Raw genomic sequence first — 23,075 nt, forward strand, 5'->3', positions numbered from 1 at the left:
AATCGTCGGACGGCGATTTGAAGCGCTCTCCTCCCGAATTCGAGTCCAAAGTTTTAACTACTGTGACATTTCGCTCATTTATGATCTACGACGCAACACGGCACGGGAAGAGTAAAAAGAAAAAAATGGTTCAAATGGCTCTGAGCACTATGGGACTTAACATCTGTGGTCATCAGTCCCCTAGAACTTAGAACTACTTAAACCTAACTAACCTAAGGACATCACACACATCCATGCCCGAGGCAGGATTCGAACCTGCGACCGTAGCAGTCGCGCGGTTCCGGACTGCGCGCCTAGAACCGCTAGACCACCGCGGCCGGCAGTAAAAAGACTATAGAAAAGTGTAGAGAGATATAAAAGGTTTTATTTAAGTCATTAGTCTTATCCGGATAACTCAGGCTGTAATATAATCACATGCGAAAAGTAGAGGTCCAGGTTAGAGCCGAGTTGTTGTTCAATACGCAGTTTTAATCCGTAAGGAAGTTTCTGAAAAACCTGCATTCGATTTCAGAGTAACAGAATCACTTGACATTCCTTTTCTTATTCATTAACTTTTTCTGGCGCATGGAAATAATGCTACATTACATGGACTACCTTCAAGCTAATTACTAGGCGTTACGTAACTCCTCCGTGACATTGGCGGCCGGTACGTTATACTGATGAGCAGAAAATAATTGTTTGACGCAGTTCGCCGCGTCCTTATGTCTGTATAGAGATAAAAATAATTACAGCATACCAGTGCCTAGGCGTTTTTCGAACTAATGTCCGACCAAACTTCCGAGGCAAAGTAAATGTTGACTATAGAGCATGGTACAATGAGAAGTCCTAGCAGCTTTTTGCTTCACAACTCATTGTGGGGACAGGTGTAAAATATTGTGTGGCCAAACCTATGGTAAGTCAAGTGACCGTTTTATGTATCATGTCAGGCAGTGTATTTAGGGTACGCAAGTGTAGGCACAATAAAGCAACGTGTTGTCCGCTAGAACGAGTTTACGGAGAGAATTGATTGAACTCGAACCCTGTATAGTCCTAAGGGTTCACAAATTCTGGGTGTCCGGAATCTCTGTGCCACACTACTATCACACAGAAAATCGACGCTTCATCCGAAGACAGAAACACTGAAACATTGAAATAAATTTCAAATTACCGTTTGTTATTGGAATGTCACAAAACGACAACAATGCCAACACATAATAGCTCTATCATTCCACACTTCCAGTGTTCTTCTTTCGTGATTTTAGTGTTCTTTTCTGGGTGGAGAAAATAGTACCTGTAACTGAGACACTGACATCTGATAGTCATTCAAGTGCACAAAATGGAAATAAAATTTTGGTCAAGTAAATCATCACATTTATTTTTACATTTATAACTTGCACTGTCTTTACTTTCCCTAATTTTCCTCCTTGGAATGAATATGGCTACCATACTGGTCTCTGGTTGCAAATGTTAGTTTTCTCCATTCAGAACCTCTACTTGTCCTTCGAATTAGCTCGTCTGTTATCCTCAAAGATTGAGTGCATCCCACTTCAATCCTCTACCAAGGAAAAACCTTTTATGGTGAGGGAAATGGAACTCGAGTCTTTCGCAGCCGTGTTAGACACTGACAGTGAGCTTCAGAGGCTTCTTCCCTTGTTGGTCTCGTTGTAGAGGATTCCTGTTCCAGTGGGCCGACGTCCATTGTCGAAATACATTGTTATTATGTAAATTTAAAGTGGAGGGGAGAGAAATGAAGGGAAAGGGAAGGAACTAATGACATCAGCTATATCAGCTGCATCGGGACTTTATACGGAATCAGCGACGACAGATGAACATGCCGTGTCGGACCCGGACCCAAACCCAAGATCTTCTGCTTACTAGGCAGTTGCGTTACCCACTACGCCATACGGACACAGCTTTTATTGCAAATGCGTGGACTACCTCGACAGTCTCCCGACTGACTCACATTCACACCCAGCGCCACATATCCGCAATCGCCGTCCATGGCCTCCATGCTCGCGAATTTTAGATTCCCGGTGGAGGTCGAACGTGCATCCGTACTGACGGTTGTGGAATCATTGCCCATCAAGGCGAATCAGTTATATGAATGGCTGGTGTCTGTTCTTTTGGACATGTCCGAAGGAACAGATGCCTCGCAGTCATATAAACATTATTATGAAGGCTATGCTACCATCAAGATTATTCGTTGTTAATGTTGTTACAGTTGTGGTTTTTCAGTCTGATGACTAATTCGATGCAGTTCTCCACGCTAGTCTGTTCTATGCAAGCGTCTCCATCTCTCAGTAACTACTACAGCCTATGTCCATTGGAATCTGCTTACTGTAATCAAGCCTAAGTCTCCCTCTACAATTTTTATCTGTCTCCCTCTCTCCTCCACACTTCTCACAGTTGTCAAATTGACAAATCCCTGATGCTTGCGAATGTGTTCTGTAAACCGACCCCGTCTTTTAGTCAAGTTGTGTCATAGATTGTTTTTTCCTCAGTTCGATTCGATACCTCCTCGTTAGTTATTCGATCTACCCATCTGCAGCATCACACTTCAAAAGCTTCTAGCCCCTTCTTGTCTCAACTACTCATCGTCCGCGTTTCCCTTCCATTCAAGACTACCCTCTAGACAAATACCGTAAGAAAAGATTCCTAATATTTAAAGTTATATTAAATGTTAGCAAATTCCCTTTTTAGTAAAAAGCTTTTCTTACTACAGCCAATCTCCATTTCATATCCTCTCCACTTCGGCCATAGCAGTTATTTTTCTGTCGAAGTAGCTAAACTCATTTACTACTTAATTCCACCACATTCCATTACCCTTGTTTCACTTTTGTTGATGTTCATCTTATGTCCTCTTTTCAAGACACTATCCATTCCGTTCAACTGCTCTTACGAATACTTTGCCGCCCTGACACAATTACGATAACAATGACAAACGTCAAAGATTTAATTTCTTTTCCAAATTCCTCCTTGGTTTCCGTTACTGCTTGCTCACTGTACATACAGAATAATACCGGGGATATGCTACAACCCTGTCTCACGCCCTTCCCAACTACTGCTTCTCTTTCTTGTACTTCCACCGTTATTACGGAAATCTAATTTTGTCCTTTTCGTGTCCTTCGACTCTTATAATTGCACTCTAGTTTCTGTACAAGTTGTAAATAGCCTTTCACTCTCTGTATTTTATCTCTTCTACCTTCAAAATTTCAAAGCGTGTAGGCCACTGAACATTGTCAAATGTTTTCTCAAAATCTTCAGATCCTGTGAATATAAGTTTCCCTTTCTCCAATGTATCTTCGAATATAACACGTAAGTGTAAGATACCACTGCCTCGCGTGTTCCTACATTTCTTCGGGTTCCAGAATATGCTTCTTTAAGTTTTTCCATTCTTCTGCTGGTTTTATCATGGATGGCGTTCTCAAGGAACTGAATAATTCCGAGGAAGTGTTATCTGCTTTAGGGGTCTTGTTTCCACTAAGCTCTTTCAGTGCTCTGTCAAATTTTTCTCCCATCTCATTCTCACCTACATCCTCTACTCTTTTGTAATATTGTCCTCGAGCTTGTTTCCCTCACGTAGATCTTCTATATTCTCTTTCCACTTTACAGTTTTCCCTTCTTTTCGTAGTACTGTCTTGCCATCTCTCCTCTATATATTCATAAAACTGGTTCTCTTTTCTCCAAAGATATCTTTATTTTTTCTGCTGGCATCTACCTTTTCCCAAGTCACGAATATTTCTACAACCGTGCATTTGTCCTGTATCCATTCATCCTTCGCCATTTTGCATTTTTGTCAGTCTCATTTTTAAACGTCCGTCTTTTCTTTCACCTGATTCATTTACTGCATTTTTGCACATTTCATCGTTCCGTCAATGAAATTCAGTATCTTCTGTGTTATATAAGAATTTCTATCAGGCCTTGTCTTTCTATGTACATGATCTTCTGCTGACTTCTCTATTTAATCTCTCAAAATTATTCATTCTCTTCTGATGTATTTCTTTTCCCTCTTACAGTCAATCATTCCCAAATGCTACCTCTCAAACTCTTAACAATACATATTAAAACTGTTAATAGCACAAATAAAATCTAGGTGAACTGGAAGTGAGTATAATCAGTGTTAAGAATCTGTAGATACCTGCGGGCACCCTGTCTGGAGTACTTCCCATGGAGGTGTGCGCAGGAGGGTTCGCACAGCAAAGAGGATAATCATTTGGTCCTGTGTATGATAAGCTCAGGGATGCAATTCTTATTTGGTCTCTTTCAATCATTTGAGGAGACTTCTGGCAGTGTAGCAAGGCACATATCCATCGTTACTATGCAGGACATCCTATGGGAGGTAGATGATGGTTGGGTCGTAAGCAAATAGGCCAATAGTGCCGTTTAAACGGTGTAATGGCGCTAGAGCAGCCACAAAGTGTGTCGTTTCTTTGTCGTCAGACAAATTCTTTTCCTTTGATGTGTTATGTACCAGAATTTGGTACATACAGATAAAACAACAATCAAGTAGACCAGAAGTAATAACACGTTTATTCAGGGTACAGTTACAGGAAGAAATAACACTACCAAGCAAATGTACTCTCTATGTGGGTTATAGAAAAGAGATAACACTATCTTTTAACTCCGTGAGAAGGTTCGTGATGAATCCCTAGAACAGTGAGGTGTAGCACGAGGCCTAGGTCTGTAAACCGGTGTCTGCCAAGAAAATTACTCGTCACATCGGCGGAGGTCGCCGCTGGTCGGCTGTTACTCTCAATGAGGAAACACGGAGCGTAATTCCCGACGAAGACTGGCTTCTCGGAGGCCGTGCGGCAGCCTAAGCATTGCTGAGGCGGAGGTATACAAAGCGGACTGTTTTCTGGTACGTGACTCGCGGAGGGAAACAGTTCCGCGCTGGCTGTGCCTCCTGACATCGACTTTAACGCCACCAGACGGCGAGACTAGCGCCTGCAGTGACCGCGTCATGAGTTCCTGGCGATAACAAACCGCGTTGTTATTTTTGTCTTTGTGTTGTCTTGTCACCCGCAACTGTTGCAGACACCTGTGCACATAGTGGATGACGCCTGAAGACAGGCCTCCGAGGAGCAGTGGTGTACATATGGTTGCAATCCGGTCAGAGTGTAAGTGCAGATCCTTTCTTCCTCGGGAAGAACATTGCTAGTACCCAAAGATCCTGCACCATGTACCGTCGCCGTCAGACTGATTATAACCCGAATTTTCAGAAGAGTTTGTTGATAAAAAGGGTAGACACGATCATCGGTACCTCCCTGTTTGTACGAAAGGTTATCTAAGAAAGATGTGAGCCACGGTGGCTTTAATTTTGGCGGCATGGCATTCCGCTGGCGCCACTAACTGCTTAGGTTGCCGATATCGATAATCATATGTCACGAGCTAGGGTCTTTGGTTTAGGCGATGTTGTTGGTGGTCTGGAGGGCCCTGGAGCTGTCAGTTGGCTGGAGCCCAAATGGCTGGCCAGTTGCTGCTCTTGGGGGCCTCCGCCTTTCCGGTACGCCTGGCCGGTATGGACCTCGAGAAGCATCGAGTGGTCAAATCGGTCGGGGCAAGAATTGCTGGCTCGCTTAAGGACTGATAGCGGCGAGTTGCGGGAAGAGCAGCCGGGTTTCCGTGCAACCTCGTCGGCAAGTTCCTGGCCTACTCTGCTACCTTAAATTTTACGGCACCTTGAAGACTGCCTGTACATACTGGAGGCGATAACACCCCGGCTTGGGGTCCTGCAAGTCACGACTCCTTCACATCTGAGTGAAGTTAAGTGTTGTTTTCTTATTTTTTGGGTCTTTAATACTGCAAGGCCACGTCTGTGTTCATGTGAAATTGGACCTAGTATGCTAACGCGCCTCCGAGTGACTATGTGTATCATCATCGGTCAGTGTAACTGATCGCAATTTGTTGTTCCACGCCATATTCCGTGCAAGTGTACCAGTATGGTTCAAATGGCTCTGAGCACTATGCGACTTAACTTCTGAGGTCATCAGTCGCCTAGAACTTAGAACTAATTAAACCTAACTAACCTAAGGACATCACATACATCCATGCCCGAGGCAGGATTCGAACCTGCGACCGTAGCGGTCGCTCGGTTCCAGACTGTAGCGCTTAGAACCGCACGGCCACTCCGGCCGGCTGTACCAGTATTCTCTGTTACAAATTGAATTGACGAAATTAAATTTGTAACATAATCTGTGTCGGAGGCAAAGCACCCATTGTAGATGAGTATGTCTTAAGCCTCGTATAAGCAGGTGCTGATATTTCGTCTTATAACTTACAAGTAATTTTGAGGAGTGTTAAGCTTATAACTTGTAAGTGTAGTCGCTTTCGAGATGAATTGAGATTTCCTACATCTTAGGCATTCTAGTCTGTAGCCTTATTTGCACCGATTTCTGTTTCCTTCTAACGTGTGTTGGCAGGGTAGCTTTAAGCGCGGATGAAGCGTTCCTGTTTCCTGGGTCCACAGCGCAGACGTGTTTGCTTCCTGCTTGGCAGAACTTCGGTCGTCGCACAATGTCTGGGTTGGCCGCGTCGTGGTGGGTAAGGTTATGTGAAATTGATCGTTTGATGTGTGCCACGGCAGAGTGTCGCCGATTAATCGGAACGCATTAGTCGTCCTACTTGGGGAATTCAGCGAGCTCATGACGTTTAAAGCTGTTCCGCAAGCCCGAGGTTGCTCCTTGCTATACCTGCTCTTTAACAGCTCGTTTAAACCTTGATCCTTGTTGCTACTTATAGAGCACGTTACGTTTGAAGGCCTTTCACTTATCAATGTGAGCTGTTGAACGTTTCCTTTGATCCACAGTTATTTGCTAACTCCACTCATTGTCAGACTTGCCTGCCTGTTCCTTGTTGGCTGTGATAGCCGTTTACTGTGGTTCTCAGCTTACCTTGCATTTTGGGCAATTGTATGTTTATTAATGGACACTGTCAACGTTTCTGCTGGTGTGTACCAGCTGGGAGTCACATTTAAATTGCATGTCCTCCTAACTTACATTGTATTTGGTCAATTGTATTTTTATTAAAGGTCATATCAATGTTTCCGCTGATAGGTACCAGTTGGGAGTCGCATTTAAATTGTATGCCATCCCAGCTGGGCCTGTATTTTGGGGGATTGTGTATTTTATTGTTTAAGGAATTTTTATTAAGGGTTGTACATCGTTAGCGCCTTTCCAAGAGCCACAGTCAGTGGCGTGGCTTGTTCCCTTTCTGTATTTTGTATGGGCGTTGTCCACTTGTGTAACGTGTTACCCATGTTTGGAAACTGTTACTACATTTTGTACCTGTCATTGTAATTCATTTTACTGATAAAATTGTTTGTTGAACTCGCTTGCAGCGACACCTAGTCGGCGTGACTTCCTTCCTGCACCTGGGAACCGTATACCCTTGGTTTCAAGCCCTGCTGTTAATGGTACAAATTGTTAAAGTTATTATTAATGAATTGAGCTTGTTCAAGTTTTTAAAATGATTGTGAGCGTTGTTATTCCTTTAACAAGCTTTTTAAATTGTAATTATAATTTCGTTGTTAAGCAATAAAGCGTATTCCATGAAACACCAAATAACGAAATATGTAGGTTCATCTTCCAGGTGTTTTTCCTTAAATTATCTCAACCCTAGTTGTGAGGTATCAAGTTGGTTGGCCTGAAAGTATCGGCATGACCACTATTCATGTCTAATAGCCCAGGTAATTTTCAGTAGCGTTATCTAAAATGTGTCTTCAGCCTTCTCAAAATATTTTTTTGGCACTGATTAACATTAACATTCCATAATGTACGTAGTTTTGCAATTAGTCTCCCTCCCTCTTCCCCCCCCCCCCCCCACGTCATTCTCCAAGCCTGAAGGCCGAGGATCATATACATTTTTGTAATCAGAAGAAATCACTTGCTTCAGCCATGTAAGGAGTGAGCGATTTTGATAGATTCAGAAACGTAGCACCAGTACTATCATAGGGTTTATATATTTTCCAGTCGCGATTTTAGTATGTGTGCCTTTCTTAGGTGATAACCTTCCATGAGGGGCTTCAATATATATCCTTTAACGTTTTTCACGTTGTTGTGGTACCCAACCATATTCATATAGTCCACTTCATCTGTTTAAGAAAAAAGGAGATTCATCGACTGTAGGAGGATGTGACACCCATTATAATAGTTCCTTCCAAATTAACTATGAGATCTGCACCATTTTTTGTGTCTACCGTGTATGACACGTAACTACTGCTTGGACGCAAAATGGTGCAGCATTCATGTTTAATTCGGTAGGAATTATTACAAGGAGTGTCACATCCTTCTTTTAAACAGACGACGAGAAATTTTGTAAAATACATGAACATGGTCATATGTGAGGATGATGTTCTTTTGACAGTAAACATTGTGTTATTCTTCACTTCAGGGTTATTTCAGACGAGCACCCATGCTGAAATCGCTATTGTGAAATAAATAAATCGAGAAAGAGTACTGTAAGATGTACTACCAGTGATATGGTATACAGTATAAATCGTACTCATTACGCATTGTTGGTTCTCTGTAACTTACGAACCTGAGCGCACCTTTTTCAGCAGGAACACTGCTTCCTATTTTAAGCTGAACAATATGGTCAAGTGCTACTGGTGTCACACGCGGAACGGTCATGCCCAATTGAACAATTTGGTAAAGTGATGAAATATGAGTTTGGAAGCACAGTAACAGTGAGTAATTATTTGGTTTATTCGTGGAGGATGCGCGTAATTACACCCTAAATCATCGGATCAGTCAGTAGCATCCACTGGCAAGATGTATTAGTACTTGAACAGTTTTTAAGGCACCGTGAACTGTCGCAGCGTGCAAATATATTTGGAAAAACAATACTGCAATGGGAAATTTCACTCAGGAAATGGAATTAATTTAGCTGTTAATAGGAGCGTTGTTGGGTCCAGGCATTGTTAGGCAATGTGTGACTTACCAAATCAATAAACGAAGTACGAGAACTATTCGGGAAGTAAGGTCCGGTTGGTCGTGAAATAGAAACCATTGCGAAAATAAAAAATGGGTTATTTGAAACAGTTAGCTACGCCTTCCAGTTCATAGTAGCCGCTCCGACCTATACATTTGTGATAGTGCTGTACCAACTTTCCAATATCCTCGCCATAGAAGACACCCTTCTGTGCTTTCCGCCAATTCATTATCCTGGTCTATAGTTCGTCGTCTGTGCCAAAATGTTATCTTCATGTTATGTGAGCAAAGATAAAACTCAGGGGGAGCCAACTACGGGCTGTATTGTGAGTGATCAAACACTTTCTATCGAAAACGCTGCAGGAGCATCTTCAGTGCCCCTGTAGTGTGCGGCCGACAACTGTAATGAAGAAGGAAACGTGTGACAATTATGTTACGTGGGCTTTATTACATCAGGCAAAATCTCTCACCAGGCCCTCATACTTGGCGGGAGACTGTTGGTCTAGGCGTCTTTACGTGCTCACTGTGTGATCAGAACTGAAAAGAGCGAAGTTACCCGATCGACAAGCATACCAAAGACACTGCCCAAGAGACCTGTGCAAAGCTTCACCGGATTTTCACTATGGTTTCCATTTTGCACCTAATCTGACCTTATTTTCCACTGTTATCCTTTGATAGCAAATTTTTTGGTCTTAAATTTCGTAACGTCAATATTCGTAAAGTAATGAGACTTTTTTTTTAGGCAGCATGGTCAGATTTGGCAACGAAGCGTGAAGTCTCTGTTAACTATCCAACTAACACTTACTCACGTCCGATCGCCGCAAACTAAACTCTTACCGTGAAACTTGAGCAATAGGTTACAATACAGACAGATCATGTTGCCATTTCTGTAATACTGTAGCGCTGTGGACGAAATTAAACAAGAAATAATACGCAAATCAGTCAGTCACTCTCCTTGTGTACCTAGTATTCTTTTTTCCCTTTTTTTATCTGACAACCACATAAAGGGTGCATGCATACTGCATAAACTTTCAGCCGTACTTAATAGTTTTCATTCTTGTGCTATTTTAGATCTAGCCCATTGAAGACCAAGGTTATTTTCAGCCAAGCCCCAGAAAGGCATTCGGCAACTTCGACGGGTTAGCACTAGCAAGAATTTTGCCACTGCACAGTATAACAGTTTCCCAGTTCGAACGAAATCTGCATAGTACTATTACTTTTACAACCAGCATAAAGAAACTTAATCATCAGCTAAAGTGACAGTTGTCTGCCGTAATTGTGCAGCAGGTAGCAAGATAAAAGAGTCCTTGGTATCACCGCCATATGTATCCCCAACAGAGATTTTTTTCCTTCCCCTCGTGTGCATATGCTATGACGCAGTCCGTGAGCCATTCGCTGTAGTCTTCATATTCAGCAGCAGATCGTCATAACATAAATGGACAGTGTGGAGAAGATTAGGTGGGTACGTTTTAACTGTAGAGTACAGCGGCTACTGGATAGCAGGTTGTAGGGTGTGTGTGAGTAGGCGGCGGTACCGTAGTGGGTGCTGCCCCAGCCGACGACGGTGGGCCGCGTCCCGACGAAGGGCTCGTCGCGCAGCTCGTTGCCCGGCAGGCAGATGGGGATGGAGTAGCGAGAGCGACGCACCGGCCGCTCCAGCTCCAGCAGCGCGATGTCGTGGTAGTAGCCCACGCGGTTGAACCTGGAAAACGTCCAGACGTCAGCTCAACCTGCTCACTTCTGTGTTCTTATCAGCCAACACTCCACTGGCAGCTAACTGTCTATTTCGTGTAATATTTTAGATTCTGCTTGACTTCAGCAACATCGTCATTACACTTTCATACGTTTATACTGCATTTTTTACACAAATACATTGGAAAACTCAGTAGTAAAACCCGTGTACTGTCTGTTCAATAGCATTTTAATATGGCAATGTACCTTTTGAAGCCACAGCTTCATCACCAGAGCTTCAGTCTTACGTAATTGTGATTTCAACATATCAAACTGTGTGTCTGACAAGAGTGGAGAACCTTGTTATTTTTCTGTAGGATATGAGAGTAAACATTTTTTAAAGATTAAGTTGTGTTGTATTACATATAAGTTACTTATTTTCTTTATGCTGTTGAAATATCCATGCAATTTGTGGATTTTGTGCATTTATCAATATTCCTTTCTGTTCTACATACTGTCCGAGGGGGAATTTTCAATAATGAGGGGCATGACAGAAACGCTCATTTGAAGCAAAAACCAAGAGATTTAGTACATCGCGTGAAACATATATTTTTCCATGTTCCCGTTTTTCTTCTGGACATGTAGTTCAACGATCTGTGCAGGAACAGCAACATTTTGTTGAAATGGTACAAAGTAATGCTATTACCAGCACACGGTCCTTTTCGTACGTATCAGTATACCACGAACACTTGCATGGCGAACATTACATGGGAAAAATTTTTAACTCATAATTTATAGAACTCATGTTGTAATGTTTACTAACTAATGTGCTGTGAACATGCGTAAAGCCGACAGTGTTCTGAATAACACAGAAAATAAATACCAATGTATATTAAATGTGGTGTATTTCGGAAACCATTCGGAATAGAGCATATGTCCATATGAAGATTTTTTAGTCATATGCTCGTTCTTGTCCTATCCCTGAATATTGACCATTCCTCCTGGAAGACCCTGCGAAATACTTCGTCAAGTACCACACGGTTTAATACTGCAGGGTGCCAAGAGTGAACGAGCCAGTAGCAGTGCGATTACACCTTGAAAGAGGACACAAAGCAAGAGTCTCGGCAAGTCCGGAGTAGCTCCGCCTGTCAACCACAAGGACATGAGTTGGTGGTTACTGGAAGGGGCGATAAACACAGTAAGCCATGGAGTGACAAGCCTTGATGAATAACATAGAGCATAATCTCAATATGTGGCCTAATCTGAAACTTGAAAATGTTGTTTCTCGATTAAAGCGTTGCGGAGTCAAACTGGATTACAGCTAAGTGGGCCAACTGCCGTGCAGTCTGACGAGAGGACACGGCATTGACGCACAACTGAACGCCGGGTCGAAACTATCGAAAAAGGGGGGAAACAGTGCAAGCAGGTGATTCGGAAACAACCGCCCATTGTGAGGGAAACGTAGAAGGAGAATCCTTGATACTCCATGGAAGTACTACCGTTAAAAATTGACGTAAAGAAAGCGTCTAACTAGTCGTGACAACCAACAGATGTACAGTGGCAGCCAATCATCATGCTTTCCCATCTATATGTTGTAACTTTACCTAACAACAGATAAAGAAAACAAATACATCTTGTTCACTTCACTACAAAAAACGGGCCCCTAGTATACCAACTGTTGTCTCCAGAGCTCGAACAACTAACTCATTATCGAAGTGACAGGAGTAGCTTGCATCAGACAAAATTCGTTATTATCTACATCAGCAGTAAAAGGATTGCAAAGATCACATGCACAAGAAAGCAAAAAACTCACAAAATAAAAGAAGTAAAGAAATAAACTGAGCGGAAACCATGAGATTTTACCGTTGTGCACAGAATGCTACTCAGGTATAAAGGAACGTTCACTATAGAAGTTGCAGATACACGAACTATAAAGTCGAAGTACAATACGCAATGTCGCACGCAGGAAAACATTACTGTTAACTAGCGCACTTAGGATATATGGGAATTTCACCCTACAGCCAGGGCGCAATAAGACCAGGTCGCTCTCCACTACAGCTCTATAACAACTTATAAACACGAAAACTGGCAGCTATTAATTGGCTTGACATAAAAACAGCGTGGAAAATAATAGGTAATCTTTGGTGAACCTACAACAAATTTAAAAGCAAAAGATAATTTAATATTAATAGTTTGGAGGAAGATACGTAACTCCTCAGACACAGCCGTAAGAAAGTGAGGTTCTGTTAGAATCTCAGATACGGCAATCTTTGGTTAGTGTGTTAATTTGTTTACTCTGTAGAAAACACGAATTTAATATAACAATTATTTCACGATTCCGTGATTTACAAAGGCCTGCAACTTTCATTATCATCATCATTCTACAAGGGATGGAAAATGGGTAATAAGCCTCTCATTTTCGGCCACCTCCTCCAACGCAAGGGTGACGTTCCAAAGATCATCGGTGGTTCATGGTATGGAGTCATGGTCTCCTTCGCGTTTCAACGGTTTTGAATATGTTTTATGATAAGGGCATTTGTGAAGATAAATCTAGTTCTATTCTGCAAACCACTCCTTCACCATCGTTGATACGTGTATAGGATACTGGTCCTGCTAAAAACAGATTAATACCGCAGATTATAGTTCTTGCACTAAATGGGATCATAAGAGGACTACGTTTCTTTCAAGCTCTGATCGGCCGTGAAAAGAAAACTCCAGTCAAAGTCAAAAATGTTTTATTTGCAACATTGAGCTACACATTACACCTAATTCTTTACGCAGTTGTCGCTCCGGCATAGGCGTTTGTCGTTGCGTTGCAGCAACTTCCCTATACCCACGGACCGAGCGAGGTGGCGCAGTGGCTAGCACACTGAACTAGAATTCGGGAAGACGACGGTTCAATCCCGCTTCCGGCCATCCTGATCTAGGTTTTCCGTGATTTCCCTAAATCGTTCCATGCAAATGCCGGGATCGTTCTTTGAAAGGGCACGGCCGACTTCCTTCCCCGTCCTTCCCTAATCCGATGAGACCGATGACCTCGCTGTCTGGTTCCTCCTCCAAACAACCCAACCCAACCATACCCATGTCATAGAAGGCAGCCGCCTGCGCTTTCCGTATTTCTCTAGGCCGATCTGCGGCTCGTTGTTTGTGCTAGAATGCTGCCGTCATAGCCAGCGGTTCGTCTGAGCAAAGAGATGAAAATCCGAGGGAGCCATGTCCGAGCTGTATGCTGCGTGTTCAAACACTCACAAGAAAACGTTGCAGGACGTTGTTAAATCTGCTGCGAGTTCCTGCAATACTGCCGCAGTTTGCTGTCACGAATGATAGTTACGTTATTTGGGATTAATGGAGTCAGGCGGAAACCCTCAGCGTATGACAGCATCCGCTTCACACTTGGCGGAGGACTCTGTTCTTCAGACATCTTTATTTGCTCACTGTGCGTTCGGAACGGAAAAGTGCGAAGTAACGCCACCGACGTGCGCTCTAGGAACACTGTGCAACTCATTGGCGTAAAGCTTCATCATATTTCACTGTGGTTTATATTTCGTAACCGATTGCAGTTTTAAAAATAAAATAGCCCTCGTAATATTACTCATAGCATGGATATACTAACCGGTAGCAAAACTACCATCTTTCGTGGGAAGCATCCACCTCCTAACTGCCACAATCGCACGGGCGCTGACTCACAAGGATATTTTGGGTCAGGATGAACACTTTGCACCCAGTATACTCGATTTTGACTATCGTTCCAGACGGTAACATCGGAGAATGACGACTTTAGCTGTTTGGTCTCCTTAAACATTTAGAATCTTGTCGTCTGGTGTGATTTTTACTGTCTCCGCCTATTCATCACAGTTTTTTTTCAGGGGATCTGATGGTTAAAAGAGAGTCAAAAAGTCAACTTCAAGTTTTATAGAGTCTGACAGAGATTCCATTGAGCCATTAAGCTTTTTTGAAATTTAGAGAATTCAGTTGTTCCTTAACGCCACTTACGTTATATCCATATCACTCAGTTTTTCAGTGATACGAGAATTATGCTATGGCAATACTCCTGTATTTTTCTTTGTAAAGTTGCATTTTAAAACGTAGCCCATCGTTTCTGCCTTTGCTTCGATACCCTCAATTTGATTTCCTGTGTCATCTATAAGTGCCCGGACACTATCTCTAGTGCCAAGGAGAGCCTTTACATATGATCTGAATTTCTTTGCGTTTTTTGGGACGTCCGTCGATAAGATTTTGCTACCTTCTTGACAGCCAAATGCGTTTCATTATGCATTTATGTATCTATTTCCCTACAGGTTGTTTTATATGTCTTGCACAATGGTCGCTTTTTCGTTATATAGACTCTATACGAAGGAAGGCCTCTCTCATCATGAACTGTTCTACTAGGTACACGTGTATTCGGTGCTTTGTTAATTATTCTACTAAAATTCAGCCACGTTTCCTCTTCATGCTCCTTCGCCTAGCTCAGTTTTGAGGAACATCTCTACTATCGAACTGTGTTTTTGTCTAAAATTTTGGTTATCGATGTTAGACATCCCCGTACTCAGGAATGTCGTATTACGTCCCATCCCCCTATGCTGTCAAACTTCCTTTATCTACAAAACCAATGACGATGGTCCCAAATGGCATGTTGACGAAGAGACATAGCTTATGAATAAAGTGGCTGGGATCAAACCAGTGTGGTACAGTTACCTGAAATTGAATCGTGTGCTGTGATTGAGTTCTACTGAACGAATCTTTGAAGACGTAATCGTCTCTTAACGTTACTTCCACCACAAACAGGATAACGTCCAGCGTGACATGCTGTTCTGTTAGAAATTTACTCGTAAATTATGTTCTACTTCATGTGAAATGAATCACTGGTGAGCTTTTCCAACAGTTCTTGTAATGCCCTAAGTTATGTAAAATTATAGCATAGTACACTTAACAAATTGTCTTTGCTACATAAAAGAAGACAGCTACTGTCCTTGAGTTATCAATTAACCACACACACACACACACACACACACACACACACACACACACACACAAATATATGCGCTTCTCAAAAACCTTTCGAAAACATTGCAAGTAATGAAATTAGTTTGTAGTTGTCCACACTATTCCTTTTTTCCGTTTTATAAAAAGATTTTTTGCTAACGAGTAGTTTAATCCATCTGGAATATGACTGCATCTAATACAAACTGCGAAGGTGACTGAGTACAACATTAACGTCTGGGTCACTGGTCTTCACAAATCTGCTTATTTCATCAAAGGAATATAAATGTTTACTCTCATTTACTTTATAACTGATTCAATTTCAATCCTTGTTGTTTCCTGTAGCTACATTTGGCACAATTCTCTCGGAAGAACAATTTTGAAAATTTGTTTCTGGATAGCATGCCCCTTGATCAATTTTTTTTACCCAAGTGTGTTTCGCTGAAGCTTAAGCATCATCAAGGAATTTTTTTATTTTCTTTGTATTAAACAACACTGCTCTTAACTATCTGAACGTACAGAAACTTTCAGTTTTTAAGAAAGGTATTCACAAATTAGCAAACAGAATTTTTTTTTACATTTACCTTGTTCCAACACACAGTGGTTTTCTGTATTTTGCGTTATAGCCATTTTCTGTTACACTTCATCATCTGCAACCACACAAAACTTAGTGCAGAAAGTTATTTACATCGAAAATTTGACTAGGAATGTTATAACTAACATTATTTTATTCTGTGTGGAAGATCGTGTGTGTGTGTGTGTGTGTGTGTGTGTGTGTGTGTGTGTGTGTGTGTGGGCGCGCGCGTGTGTATTTTTTCGAGTTTGAGTTGTCTGACATTTCTCTGAAGGCAGAGATACAATAGAGAGAGATGTGTATTCGTTGATCATTTTTTTCCTTTCAGCTATGGCTTTCTGTGTTTGGCAATTTTCCTCAGTTATTAGATTTTATGTGGGTGCTTCTTGTTCATGTGTGTTTCTGTGGATTTTCTGTGTGTTTATATTATGTGTGCCTGTGTTTGTACTTTAATGATGATCTGTTTGTTTTTATGTGCTAGGTGTCCCAGTCATATATGTTTTTATTTTTTGATTCAGTTTGTCTGTAATATTTGTGCCATATACTTTCTCCACAACTATTTGTTTGATTATCTGTAGTTCATGTTTGTAGTTTTCTTCATCGAACGGAGTTTTATTCAGTCTGTACAACACGTTTTGTATACCAGGCTGTTTGTGGCTGATTGTGTGGTTTGCGCTTTTTACTGGTGGGGATTAATTTCCTGAAAATGGAAAATTGATGATGGTTGTTGTGCCTTTGTCTTGTGGGGACAAGGAAATTTAATTCTTTGTTATTTTGTGTTTTTACAGTAAATTTTGTTTTTGGATGGACTGCCTTTATGCCATTGTGTAGTCTGACGTGACTGGATTTTCCATCTAAAAGGCATATGATGCCAACTACAGAGGGATGCCAATGTACTATCCTGTATTGTGTAGGTCTTGCTATTGTTTCAAACATGTGACTAAAGAAGATGTAGGTTAGGAGTCCACTGGCTACTAACATAATGAAACAACAAGAAAGGAAGAGTAACTCAAACCTCAGTGCATGTCTGATAAGGGAGCCAATTGCAGAAAAAATTAGATGTGTAATGAAAGAAAACAAAAGTATATTCTGTAAGGAAAAATTAAAGAAAAAATCCAGAAGAAAAATGAATAAAATTAGCAACAATGAGGCTCTTGTCACAAAAAAGGCAAGGGCAGCATTGTGGTAACAAAAAGAAGGAATCCAAAAACAGAACCCTAAAATTTCCAGAAGACAACGTACTAAAGCTAACCAATGCCTTAACACAAAGATACTAGAAATATACACAGATACTTTCAAAAAACATCTCATACGGGTTCACAAAACAGAAATGAGACACCCACACTTAACAGCCTATCAAAACCCCATTAAAAGGATATACCAATAAGCCCAATTGTAAATTTCAGTGGTGCACCTAAGTAGCTCCTAGCTTGAGAAATACACACATACTTACAGAAACATTATGTATACACAAACAGAAGCATACACAACACCGAAGAGCTGATACTAAAGATGAAACTGTCAAAACGTAACTAATGTCAATACGTAACTAAGCCCACCACAGAAATCATCAACATCATCAAATGGCTCTGATCACTATGAGATTTAACATTCAACATGATCAAACAGCAATTAGAACAATGGAAAGACACTCCCAAATCACACATTTAAGAAATATCAAACAATTCTGGAATTAGTCACAGAGCAAACCTAATTCCCATTTGACAACCACTTCTACTCACGGGCTTCTACCCAACATCTTCCTTAATCACGCTGAGTACAAAATATTTGAAATTATAGAAAGACACAAACAATAGAGCAGTATGTCAGTATCGCTACGTAGATCACATCTTCTAAGTCAAACGCCCAGTTCCATCCAACTGCCACGCAATGATAAACACAGTCCATCCACACATCCATGCACAAACTCAAACCACTCAGTCACACACAAAACATACCGGTTTCCGATACCTGATGCACAGACTGTATAAAAATCCACTCAGTGAAGACAACTGGAGAAATGAATTACAGATAATCAAACAAACAGCTGTGGAGAATGAATTTGATACGAACATTATACACAAACTTAATCAAAAAATTAAAACAAAATGAAAGAGACACCCAAAACACAAAAACAAAAAGTAAACAAAAAAGAATCATCGCTGACACACAAATACAGAGAGACAGAACATAAATATACACAACACAGAAAATGCACACATAAAGGAAAGGTGCTCACAACAACAAACAAATGATACAATGTCACAGCATACTCACTAAAACAAGGATTGAAAAGCCTACAGAAAAAATCTACATCTACACCTGCGTACATACTCCGCATACCCTGTACCACAACTAGTCGTTCCACTCGCAGACAGAGCGAGGGAGAAACGAGTGTCTATACGCCTCCATATGACTCCTAATTTCTCTTATCCTATCTTTGTAGTCCCTAAGCGAAATGTATGTTGGCGGCAGTAGGATCGTCCTACAGTCAGCTCGAAATGCCGGTTCTCTAAACTTTCTCAGTGGTGTTCTACAAAATGAATGTCTTCTTCCCTCCAGAGATTCCCACTTGAGCTCCTGAAGCATATCCGTAACACTTGCATGCTGATCGAACCTACCGGTAACAAATCTGGCAGCTCACTTCTGAATTGCTTCGACGTCTTCCTTGAATCCAACCTGGTGCTGAACCAAGACACTCGAGAAGTACTCAAGAGAAGGCCGCACTAGCGTCCTAGCGTCCTATACGCGGTCTCCTTTACAGATGAAACACGCTTTCCTAAAATTCTCCCAGTAAACTGAAGTCGACTATTTGCTTTCCCTACTACAATCCTCACATGCTTGTTCCATTTCATATCGCTTCGCAACTTTACGCCCTGATTTTTAAACGACATGACTGTGTCAATCAGGACACTGCTAAGCTGTATCCGAACATTACAGGTTTGTTTCTCCTACTCATTCGCATTAACTTACATTTTTCTGCATTAAGAGCCAACTGCCATTCATCATACCAATTAGAAATTTTTTCTAGGTCATCTTGTATCAACGTACAGTCACTTATCTTTGACACATCCTTGTACACCACAACATCATCAGCGAACAACCCCAGATTGCTGCCCACCCTATCTGCCTGATAATTTATGTATGAAGAAAATATCAACGGTCCTATCACACGTCCCTGGGGCTGTCCTGTCTCCAATGAACACTCACCGTCGAGGACAACATACTGGGTTCTACTACTTGAGAAGTCTTCGAGCCAGTAACATAGCTGGGTGCCTATTCCGTCTGTAAATACCTTAGTTAACAGTTTGCAGTAGGGTACCGCGTCAAATGTTTTTCGGAAATCTAAAAATATGGGATCAGCGTGTTGCCCTTCACCCATAGTTTGCAGTATTCATGTGAGAAAAGACCATGAGCAGTAACTCAATACAGCAAAAAGTAAAAACACTAATAGCAGCACAACAAACACAATATACCTGGTATTCATTAACTGACGTATCAGAATTGTATTTCAATTTATATTGGAGAGAAAGCAGAAATTTCAGTATTAGGTACGCAGAACACAAAAGAGCACTAAAAAAAACGTCTATCATTCTTGATTCGCTGAACGCCTTAGGGATACGGACCAAAGACCAAAAGACATCAACGGCGACCTAAAAGTTCTCAAATGCAACAACAGTCTCCCACAAGAACTAATAACTGAAGAAAATATCAAATACAGAAATCCGTAGTTGAAGGAAAAGAAACAATAAATGATTACACAGCTCTCTGCAACTGAACTCCGTTCTCTGCCCTCAGAGAACTGTCAGACGACTCATAAACAATACCCCCCTCCCCCTCCAACCCCCCCACCCACACACACACACACACGCAGTCTTCCACAGAGAATAAAATAATATTGACCACAACACTACCAGTCGTTAATTTTCGATGTGAATAACTTTCTACATTAAGTTCTGTATGGCTGCCGACGATAAACTGTGAAAGAAAAATAGCTACAACCCAAAACACATAAAACCACAGTAACATGGTATATGTAAACAATTGTCTGTCTACAAATTTGTGAATACTTTTCTTAAAAACTGAAAATTTCTAAATCTACAGATAGTAAAGAGCAATTTTCCTGTTATTTCCTGGGAAGAATATAAAAAAATCCATTGATGATACAGTAACATCAGCTATACATGCCTGTGTAAAAAGAAGATAAAATTGTGTCTGCTCAAGACGGATCCTATCCGAAAATAGATTCGCTTGTATTTTTCTATGTTCTGTGTACTCTCCTGCATCAGTAACACTTTGGTATGGCCTGTTATTGACAGGAAGTGGTCATCGAATATTTCGCACAACTCTCCAGCAGATGTGATCTAACTTATTGAAACACATGGTCTGCACTGACACTTCGTTCACACTGACCATACAAGTTGAATTTTGTTTTGAAAGTTGCCAATTTTCTTGGAGTAATGCATTGTTTTAGAATATCCAATGACGCTTTCAGTAGCTGTATTGTCTGCCATAATATTTTATGAGAACTGTGACTGTACATAGTATAATTATAGAGCTCCCCTTCCTCTTACATGGCACTCTAATGACATTACTTAAGTAAAGTGGTTGTCTGTTGGTACTGATTTTCTATTTTCAATTTTATGATTGAGATTTGTGGTCTGAGGGTATCGTCTTTGACTAGTAATCAAAACATCGTGGATACCAGATTTGATCCCGGCCACTGCTTATAAGGTGGACGAAGACTTCCAGCTTAAGGAGCCATCCCCATTCTGCCAAAAGTCTTGTTAAAGAGGGCGGAAAGACGCACAGAGTACAGCGCAACCTCCAGCGCTTGAGGTGGGAAACTGTCACTAAATGGTGGAAGAATCAACAGTGGTCAACGGCATTAGGATGAAGGAGATAGTGTAAGCCACTGCATTAAAGACACACAAATCTTATCCACAGGACATGCGGCATGTGTCATGAGGACCTCTCTGTTGACAAAACATCCAAGGCTAGTCCTCCATTCAGATCTCCGGGAGGAGACTGCCAGGCCATAGGTAACCATGACAAAAAGGTGGACCAACCAACCAAAGGGTAACATTCTACTTGTCGGAGTGTGGAATGTCAGAAGTTTGAACGCGGTAGGGAAGCTAGAAAATCTGGAAAGGGGAAGCAAAGGTTCATTCTAGATGTAGTGGGGACCTGTCCGGGTAACGGAGCGTGTTAAGTGTCTCCTACTGGGACACTGAGAGACGCACCAGCTCTGGATCAAAACCACCTGGCAGATTAAGGATAGGGGCCGTTGTCCTGGCCAGCCTGGATATGGTTCTTAGACCGTTTCCCACATTCAGCTACGTAAATACCGAGCTGATACCCACATCCCACCTCAGATACATGCTACGCAAACATTTACAAAACGTTCTCAAACTTGAAAATGAGTTTTAATCTAGACACAACAGATGGCGCACATAAATTCCGTCCCACGGGAAGTGAGGTGGTGTCGTGAAGGGCATCAGGCCACCCACTTCCAGTAACATTACCAAAACCAAAGCACCACGCCAACCTCAAACAGACATGGGAAAAGGCTAGGAAGAAGAAGAATTAAGATATAGTGAGGGTCATTGAAGTGAAATGGACGAAGACAATGATTTCTTGTCAGATGAATATAGAGTATCATCAACACCATCAGAGAATGGTATAATGGGAGTAGGACTCGGTCATAAATAGAACAGAGTTATTATGAACATGATAGTTTAGGTATACATGACGACGTAACAAGCTTAACATGAAGATGTAGAAAAAAAGATGTAAGGATATTGACCGGATAAACATGCAAGTAAAGAGAGATGATAATCTAGTAATCATGGGGGAGTGGAACGTGGTAGTAGGAGAGGGGCTAGAAGATGGTGTTACAGGAGAATACGGAATCGATAGCTAGAATTAGAGAGGAGCAAGGTTAACTGATTTCTGCACTACATTTCAGCTAACAATAGCAATTACGTTGCTCAAAAATCGAAAGAGGAGAAGGTCTGGAAACACGGGGTAATTCCAGCTAGATTACATCAAGGTCAGAAAGAGATTCCGAAATCACCTCCTGGAGCACATTAGACTCAGATCACAATTTTTTAATACTCAAGAGTACATTGAAGTTTATGAGAATCGTCCTAAAGTATCAATGCGAAAAGAAATAGAATACTGAAGTACCGAAGAATGACGAGATGCGTCTGAAATTTTCTAAGGCTGTAGATTTTGCAATAATGTATATCACACTATGGAGTTCATCTGAAGAGAAATGTACATTTATAAGACAGGCAATCACAGGAGTCTGGCAGCCAGGGGTATAATAGGGTAACGACGAAGAAACCTTGGCTAAGAGACGTATTTGAACTGATCGACGAAGGAAGGGCGTATAAAAATGTTCACAGGAAGACTGGAACACAGCAATATAAATCACTTAGGTATGAAACAATTGGGAAGTGTAGAAAAGCCAAAGCGAAACTGATGCAAGAAAAATGTAAAGAAATCGAAAAATAAATCGAAGTCAGAAGCACTGCTGCATTATACACAAAAGTCAAAACAAACTTCGGTGACATTAAAAGCAAGGGCGGCAGCGCTAAGAATGCAATGCGAATTCCACAGATAAACACAGATAAGATGCAGGAGAGGTGGAAAGAGTGCACTGAAGACAGCCACGAGGGGAAGGACTCGTCTGATGACCTGAGGGAAAAAGAGCTGTGAGTCGACATGGAAAACGCGGAGAATCAATAATAGAGTGAGAGTTTGACAGAGCTTTGGAAGACTTGTTTAAATATGGACAATAACGTTCCCTCGGAATTTCTAAAATCATTGGGGAAAGTGACAACCCAACGACTATTCATACACATTGTGTGTAGAATCTGTGAGACTGGAGATATACCATCAGACTTTCGGGAAAATATCATTCACACATTTCAAAA

At 41.4% G+C, this 23,075-nt stretch overlaps 1 protein-coding gene across 1 annotated transcript in view; it reads right to left on the reverse strand.

The window, feature by feature from the left end:
- LOC126254566 (proclotting enzyme) overlaps positions 1 to 23,075 on the reverse strand; it is a 176,727-nt gene that overhangs the window by 20,090 nt on the left and 133,562 nt on the right. The window contains exon 7 of the mRNA XM_049955326.1: positions 10,445 to 10,611. Within this exon, the coding sequence (XP_049811283.1) occupies positions 10,445 to 10,611 (167 nt within the window). The remainder of the gene's footprint in view (positions 1 to 10,444; positions 10,612 to 23,075) is intronic.

This window comes from Schistocerca nitens, chromosome 1 (genome assembly GCF_023898315.1).
Source record: "Schistocerca nitens isolate TAMUIC-IGC-003100 chromosome 1, iqSchNite1.1, whole genome shotgun sequence".
NCBI classification, from domain to species: domain Eukaryota; kingdom Metazoa; phylum Arthropoda; class Insecta; order Orthoptera; family Acrididae; genus Schistocerca; species Schistocerca nitens.